At 45.1% G+C, this 8866-nt stretch overlaps 1 protein-coding gene across 1 annotated transcript; it reads right to left on the bottom strand.

The window, feature by feature from the left end:
- Positions 1 to 299: 299 nt before the first annotated feature.
- Positions 300 to 8859, bottom strand: CHMP1B (charged multivesicular body protein 1B). The gene is made up of 8 exons (XM_009996584.1): positions 8844 to 8859; positions 6704 to 6801; positions 5860 to 6006; positions 3549 to 3617; positions 3340 to 3447; positions 2314 to 2357; positions 1485 to 1557; positions 300 to 480 (listed from the first exon to the last, which is right to left on the bottom strand). Exons 1-8 carry the CDS (start codon positions 8857 to 8859, stop codon positions 436 to 438), a joined length of 600 nt encoding a protein of 199 aa, XP_009994886.1. The 3' UTR covers positions 300 to 435.
- Between the last annotated feature and the right edge of the window lie 7 nt (positions 8860 to 8866).

Genomic DNA, 8866 nt, shown 5'->3' with positions numbered 1-8866 from the left:
GAGTCTGGCTGTGTAGCAAGTTCTCTACAGCAATCATCTGAACTGAACACATCAGCTCTCCAACCATAAACAGTTCTCATAATTTAAAAAAAAAAAAAATCACTTTATAATTTAAAATAGATATCAATAACATTCTGCTTTTCTTTTACCTAGAATGAACCCACATTACCAGCTGACTCAGAATATCCATTTGATTTTGAGAAGAAAGCTTGCAAAAAATATATCAACTTCAAAATGTACAGAAAAGAACATCAGAGAGATGATATTTTGGGGTTAATGTTATTTTAGAAAGAGTTGCAAGCTAGGAGTGAAATACCCTATATTATAAATATCCAAACAGTTAAGCCATACTGCATACACCTTCCTAGTGTAGTGAGGGTTAGTTACAGAAAGGTACTTTGAAAGCAGGGACCAAGAGCTGCAGCTTGGTCTGCTTTACACTTGATCACGTAGGCGGGCCAGTCTCTGTGACAGCTCATCCTGCAGAATTGGAAAACACAAACACACCAACCATTAGTAATATGGAAATTATTTTTTTGCAGAGTTCTGGTCAAACAATCTCACGCCCTGATGACTTTCAATTATCTCATGTGCAGGTCTTAACAAGATTTGCTTTAGAGCCCAAGAATGGCTGTACCAGGTGAGGCCAAAGGCCCACACAGCTACCTAGGAAGGAGTTTCAGAACACAGCAAGTAGCCACAGGGTTGTCTGGGGCTTTATTTTTTTTATGTATCATCTTTGCAAGTGCACATCAGCTCTTACAGAACTGCATCCTCATGTGGATGCAGCCTTGACTGACCCAGGCTGGTATCCAACTGAACAGCTACAGGGACAGCAGGAGGCCTGTTTGTGTCAGAGGACCTGGTACAAGGTGAAACTGAACTTCTCAAAGCATGTGGAACACCTGGGGCTTCCCAAACATTGCTCAGCTAAGATGAGGCTCCCTAAAGCCTTCTCCACAAAAACAGAATGATAAAAATAATCTGTTCTCTTTCCACTCCCTCAAATACACTCCCCTAGAACAGGGAAAGTAACTCACCAAAAGATCTGTGCAACCCTGACATCAGATCTGCCCCTGCACAAGAAATTCTAAACTATCAACTAGAGCAAATGTGGAATCCTTGGCACTAATCCCATAGGACCTTTCACATATTAAAGGGAAAAACATAAAGGCCTTGTGTATGCTATGGGAGATGGCTGGATTCATTTGAGTTGAAGCAGGTAGAAGAGGCAACTGCTTCCAACTCTGCAAAATAACTATGCAAAAATACACCTGAAACATCTAACCTTTCCGGATTTAGTAAGCACACAAATGGATTGCTAACATTATTTTAATTGCAAGACTCTTTTAACTACCCATTGTTTCTTTTGGGCAACTAAAATCTAATGACAAGTTAGCAAGCCTGTTTTGACTGAGTAAAGTATTAATTCTAATACCACATTCCCCTAGAAAACACTGATTTCAATGGAATCTCAGGTTTACCTGTTCTGCTGAGGCAACACTTGTACCAACAGAACCTGTTTGCCCTTGAGGTAGCTCCATGTTCAGATCAAGACTAAGAGGAGAAAATAAAACAACAACAAAAAAACACAAGTCAGGCATTTATGGTTCAAGGCAGCAGCACAACCAAAGAGCAACACTGAGCTCCATGAGACCACCAGCATCCCATGAATGCTGGACTCCAGCTTATTAGACAACTTGACCAGTAAATGTGACTCATTACCATGAAGAACAGTCATCTATTATAACTAGCAATAGTTAAATTAATTCTGCTTAATCAGGACAGACCAAGATTTCTTTTTAGCAGGGGTTTAGCAGACATGGCATAGACATGAATGACAGGATGTTCACTCAAGTAAGTTTTATTCAAAAATTCTGCCAAAAGGGACACTTCCAAGTTAAGTGTCACCAAAAAGGCAAGTAATGTTCTGTGAAGTATTTCAGCACACCCCAAAGGCTTCAATATGGAATGAAGACCAGTTTGGCAATGCCTAGGTTGTGGCAGCAGAACTAGGGGAAGTGTTAATATGGTGAGACTGGGAAAAGAGAGGCAAAGTTTGCAGAAGCACAGCAAGGGTTGCTAGTGCCAAAGCCAACCCCATGACACAGCTATGCTGGCATGACAAGTGACAGGATTTTAGGGCCTGGCACAATCACCCCTGCATGGTGACATTCCCTGTAGCTCTGAGTGAAAACAGAATGAAATGCTGGCAACTAAACTGCTCCAAGAATGATGCCCAGAGGTGAAAGGAAAATGGTGATTCCTCTCTGCTTCCAAGAGACAAACACAGACAAGAAGGGGTTTACCTACCCTGCTTCATCTGCCATTTCCTGTAGAAGCATATCCACCTGGTTCTAGGGGAAGGAAAACAAAACTGATGGCTACATTCGGTAGTTATGGTGAGAAATCATTTAAACAAAACTGATTGAAAGGTGTTTCACAGAACATCGTTGTGCTTAACCACCAGAGGGCCCTGTATCAACTCAAACCCAGAGGTGCTCAGCCTGTTAAAATCTCGTTCCTTGATTGCTGGCTTCTGAAACAAAGTTTCTACAGAACCCAACTTATCTGTAACAAACCCTAAAGACACACTTGAATATTTCAACTGCTGGTTATTACCTAGTAAACCACTGCTTTGCACACCATGGGAAAAAGGCCATCTCCAGCAGGCTTGGTTTATTGGATTGGGGTTTAGATTTGTTTTATTTACAAAGCACTATCTCCAGTAAATGTCTCTCTGCCAAACTTCTGTTGGAATAGCATGTTTAGCTCCCCATGGAATAGCACAAGGGAGTAAGTGCTAGGAATTCCATTGTTTAAGGATTTATTTTAGTAAACATGTCCACAAACAGAGAGCAGGTAATTATCAGCCTTTCCACTGCACATACCACCACTGATTTGGTGGTGACTAATGTCAATTGTTAATATCAGTGAGACAGAACTACTGATTTTTTTCACAGCATATTATGCTGTAATAATTAATGCTCCAGTGTCTTTGGGTTCAGAAGTTCACAGAATCATAGAATAGTTAAGGTTGGAGAGGACCTCAAAGATCATTAAGACCTCATCAAAACGCTGCTTTTTCAAAAGGAGGGTTAAAGTTTTCAACATAGAATATAAACCCTGCTACAAAGGTGAAACACATGTGTGATCCTCTCCACTTGCAACTATGATTTGAAATAGTCTCTTCATCACAAAGAAGTACAAAGCAAAAGGAAAAGGCTCCAGTTTCTGCTATGTCTCCAAGTAGGCAGAAAGAAGAGAATCACACCTTTCCATAGAGTTTAGACATGTCATTTAAGATCACCTTTTTTTAGAATAAAGTACTGTTCTTACTTGTGGTGTTGTTAGTGTTGTGGTGCTGCTCATTGTGTCTTCCATCTGTTGTGTCTGAACATCTAACGTTTCAAACTGATGCTCAAATTTATCCATTAGGGCAGATATCTATAGAAAAAAAATATTCAAATCCATGATCTGCAAATAATGGAATGGAAACAGCTCTTAACTGACAAAAGCAGAATCACACAAACAAAAGGTCTATTTACCTTTTCCAAGTTCATGCTCTTCAGCGTGGCATCCATAGACTTCACCACCCCTGCCATTGATTTGGTTACCTGAAATGAGGTACAAGGAATTATTACAAAGAAAGAAAAATGAGCAGTTTCTTATCACAGAATTATAGAATGGTTAAGGTTGGAAGGGACTTTCAAGGTCACCAGGTTCCAGCACCACTGCTATGAGCAGGGACACCTCCCACCAGCCCAGGCTGCTCCAAGCCCCATCCAACCTGCCCTTCAACACTGCCAGGGATGGGGCAGCCACAGCTTCCCTGGGCAACCTGGGCCAGGCTCTCACCACCCCCACACCAAAGAATTTCCTCCTCATGTCTCACCTCAATCTCCCCTCTTCCAGTTTTAATCCATTCCCCCTCGTCCTCTCCCTCCCTGCCCTTGTCCCAAGTCCCTCCCCAGCTTTTCTGGAGCCCCTTCAGGCACTGGAAGCTGCTCTCAGGTCTCCCTGGAGCCTTCTCTTCTCCAGGCTGAACACCCCAACTCTCTCAGCCTGTCCTCATAGCAGAGCTGCTCCAGCTCTTTGACCATCTTTATGGCCCTTCTCTGGACCCTCTCCAACAGCTCCATGTCTCTCCTGTGCTGAGGGCTACAGAGCCAGACACAGCTCTCCAGGTGGGGGCTCAGAGTAGAGGGGCAGAATCCCCTCCCTTGCCTAAAGCTCTCATCTCTAGCCACAGAGTTTCTACAGTACCAAACAGCAGGGCACACACTGTTGCCACCTAGAACACCACTTTTTATGGCTCCTATAAGCTCAAATTCTATAAATTAACTCAACCACTTGAAATACAAATTCTGAGCTGAAACTCACTAAATACTGAGGTGTACATAGCATTAACTTTTGTGGGTCTCAACACCTGTCAAATGTTAAGGGGTATGTTTGGTGTACAGACCCCATGGCAGAATAAACTCTGGCTGAAGCAGTACAGTAACATACCCTAAAGAACTATCTGAGCTACAAAAGATTTCTGGAATCACAAGTCCTGTCATGACTTGATGTTTTTAGAAGGGAAGCAAACTAATCTTAACAATGCAACCTGCAAAACCCACTGTATCCTTAGGAGCATGAGTAATAACAGCCAAACTGTTATAGCTACCAAACATAGTAGAGAGCAGCTGCCAGGGGAATTTCTGTATCTCATTTACTAGTGGCTACATCTTGAAACCAAAACTGAAACTTTTCAAAGAATCAGAACAGTCCCAGTTGGAAATGACCTCTGAGGTCACCAAGTCCAACCAAAAAAACCCCCACAAACCACCAACCACAAAACCAAATAAAACCACACCCAAACCAACCCACAAACACACAACCTACAATCTCAGCCACTAGAGCACATCCTGAAGTGCCACATCTACACGTTTCTTGAACACCTCCAAGGATGGTGACTCCACCACCTCCCTGGGCAGCTGCTCCAGTGCCTGCTCACTCCTTCAGTAAAGAAATTCTTCCTAATCTCCAATCTGAACCTCCCCTGACACAAGTTCAGGCCATTTCCTCTGATCCTGCCATTATTCCCTTGGGACAAGAGGCCAACCTCCACCTCTCTACAACCTCCTTTCAGGGAGCTGCAGAGAGCAATGAGGTCTCCCCTCAGCCTCTTCTTCTCCAAACTAAACACCCCTGTTTCCCTCAGCTGCTCCTTGTATGACTTGTCCTCTAGACCCTCCCCCAGCTTGGTGACTCTTCTCTGGACACACTCCAGCCCCTCAATGTCCTTTCTGTAGTGAGGGGCCCAGAACTGCACACAGTGATTGAGGTGCAGCCTCACCAGTGCTGAGCAGAGGAGGAATATCCCTTCCGAAGTCACGCTGACCACTGTATTCCTGATACAAGCCAGGATGCTGTTGGCCTTCTTAGCCACCTGGGCACACTGCCGGCTCATATTCAGCCAGCTGTCAGTCAGCACCCCCAGATCCTTTTCTGCTGGGCAGCTCTCTAGCCACTTTCCCCAAGCCTGTAATGTTGCATGGGGTTGTTGTGACCAAACTGCAGGAACCAACACTTGGCCTTATTGAACCTCATGCAATTGGCCTCTGCCCATTGATCTAGCCTGTCCAGGTCCCTTTGTAGAGCCCTCCTATGCTCAGGCAGATCAACACACCTGCCCAACTGTCATCTACAAACTTAGTTGGTGTCCTCAGCCACCTGGGCACAGGCTGGTTCATGTTCATCAGGCTGTCAACCAGCACCCCCAGGTCCTTTTCTGCTGGGCAGCTCATTCCAGAAAGAACTAAGATCAGAGGTCAGCAGCACACCCTTGCAGCAGAGAGGTGGAAAGAGACATACCTTGCCCATTGTCACTGCAGTCTGAACTCTGGCTGCCACAGCATCTACCCTGGCACTCATGCGCAAGAAATTGATGGCCTGGTTCTTCTGGCGGATGGCGTTCTCTGCGTGGATCCGGGCCACCTCCATGTTCCCCTTCTGGATTGCCTGTTGAAAACAAAGGCATTTTTACCTCTTCTGCCCTGTAAATGTCATTTCTGAACTGCCTGTGTCATTTTTGAAATCAGCATAAATCCATCCCGGTGTCTTTTTCTGTTAAAAGAGGAAATAAAATCTTTCCTCCTCCCTCCAGCTTTTTCCAGACGTGAACCCCTAACCTCTTTCCAAGGAAGGGATCTAGCATGCACATGATACCAGAAGTTCTACAAAGCCACAAGAACACAATTTTCTCATTCCTAAAAGGGTTTTCAGTATCAAGACCCAAACACAGACACAGCTGACATGGCTGTATCTCCTGGACATGAACATAGTCAAATAAATTTAGTCTCTCTCTTTACTGCTTCAAAGATTCAGAACTATTTTGAAGTTGCTCTTCATAAGCCCTTTTACTACACGGTGACAAACATGAAGATCAAATATTTTTAACTCTTGAGAACAACAGCCTCTAACAAAATACATCCAAGACAATCTTCTCAGGATGCAAATGTCACAGAACGCACAAGAAGCTACTCAGGAACGTATCCTCACACTCATTACTATGTATGGGAAGACATATATTTCATATCACAAGCATGTATTACAGTATTATTAGCATGCACACCAGGAAAATGGTACAAACACCAGATATTTTTGCTACAGCAGGTAAACAACACACCTCAAAGCTGGTTTCAGACTCACTGCTTACCTTCTTAATTTTAGCTTTCTCGACCTTTTCTTCTTTGTCGCATTTTTTCGAGTTCCTGTTGAGCTCCTTTGCAGCAAACTTCAAGTTAAACAGGTGCTCTGCAGCCCAAGTTAAGGGTTCAAGAACAGGACTGAACCTTTCACTACAGTATTTTGCTCTCCTGCTTGAAGTGCTCCCACACCCACCCTGTTACTGTGTTTCCCCATTAGTGATATTAAAACGTGGAATATGTTATTTAAGCAAGGCCCTGAAATTCACACCATAAGGAGACCTACCAGGCTGCTTTACAATCAGAATGCCATTTATCAGCTGGGTTCTAAAAATATAAGGTCTAAAAAGTCAGTTCAGATCCCAAACTGCCTCCATTTAACATCAAACCCACTTCAGACCGAAAAATACCAAAAAACCCACACATCCCCCAAGAGGAACTGAAAGTCTCACTCCCCCACCCACTTTCACTCACGCACCAAATGGAAATGCAGTTTACTGGCCTGCCTGGAACCTCCCCAGCCCCCCAAAAAAGAAAAGCCACTGAGGAACAGCAGCCAAATGAAGAGTGCAACAGCAGAGGGGCCTGGCTGAGCATGACAGGTCCAAACCCCGAGGCAGGGCTGCCCTTCCAAGCCACAGCACCACCTCACAGGGCTGGAACAGCTCCCACAGCTCCTTCACAGCTCCAGCCCTGGTCCTGTGGGAGGTGCTGGGGTCCCTGGCAACCCCATCATCTGCCTCAGGGAAAGGAACACTTCAGTCAGCAACAAACTTCACCTCTTAGAAAGCCCTGCTTAAGCCAAAAGGTCTAAGAAGACAGGAGAACAAGCCTGCACAGTGACTCAGAATGACTGCATTGAACTGTTACTGACAGAAACTAAAGTCTGCTTTGTAAAAATAACAACTAAAAAAGCCACTCCTAAAATACTGTTGATGAAAGATTCCAAATAACACAGGTCTTTCTCAAACAAAATGGAAGCTCAGAGCTTCATGGGCTTCTTCCATGTCACATCTGATAACTCAAGAGGAAGATGGAGCAAGTATCAAGATGCTTCACAGTTAGGCAGAAGCACCTGAGGTGAAACATTATGAGGTGCTTATGGTTTTCTTTAATATTTCAAGTAAATTAATTATTCCAGAACTGTGGGGTTTTTTTGTCCTTTGAAGCCCAGCCATCCATCTTAGAGCTCTGACAGCCATCTAAGGACATCAGGTAGTCCACTGATATATTTGTTATCCCATTCTACAAACATCCCAAGCAGGCTACGAAGCTGTGCCTAGACATCTCTGGTCTGTGCTAAGGCAGCTACCAGTAACACTACCTTTGCTGCTTGTATTTGTATTTCTGTGCTTTAAAACCTAGGTCACCATCCCTTCAGCAGCAACACAGAGCCACAGGTAATTTACCAAATAGGAAAATACCTTTAGGTTGCCCATTCAAGTACACTTCAGCTCACAGACCAACCAGGCAAAACCTGACATCACCTATTGACACCCACTGCACTGAGCAGCATTTCCAAGCAGCTTTCTTTGAAACAACTTCCTCGGTTACTCACTTAGGGCATTCACCTCTGACATTACAACAGCTCAGCCTGCCTCCTCCACAGCCCTGCCATCCCATGACCAGCACAAACTCACTCCTCCCTTTGAGAGTCTTGCTCGAGCTGCCACCATTCCCAATGACTCACTGGTCACCTGCCCCAGCACTCCCACAACAACCAGCAATCACTTCAACCAACACCTCTGTGATCTTTAAAGCTTTTTTTTTTTTTTTTCCTTTTTTTTTATGCCCTTGTGTGTCATCACAGAGAGATTCGGGTTGGAAGGGACAGATCATCCAGTCCCAAACCCCCACCACCCTCACAGGGGGGCACTTCCCACCAGACCAGGCTGCTCCAAGCCCTAGATAATTAAGATATCAACCCCCACACCCAGGGCCCAGCTCCCCTGGGGGTCACACACACAACACAAACCCCCTCCTCCTGGCCAGGCCCTCTGAAGGGACACCCCACTCCCCCCCACCCCCCGCCTCCCGGGGCCTCCTGCCCGGCCTGAGAGGCCTTGCCCGTCACCCCTAACCCTCCCCAGAGCCGGCCCGGGACCCCCAACCCGCGGGGGCAGAGAAAAGCCCCACGAACCCCGAGGATACTCTCCATGTTGGCCATGGCGGCC

Source organism: Chaetura pelagica, unplaced genomic scaffold (genome assembly GCF_000747805.2).
Source record: "Chaetura pelagica isolate M959 unplaced genomic scaffold, ChaPel_1.0 scaffold103, whole genome shotgun sequence".
Classification (NCBI taxonomy): domain Eukaryota; kingdom Metazoa; phylum Chordata; class Aves; order Apodiformes; family Apodidae; genus Chaetura; species Chaetura pelagica.
This window is presented reverse-complemented; position numbering and strand designations above follow the sequence as displayed.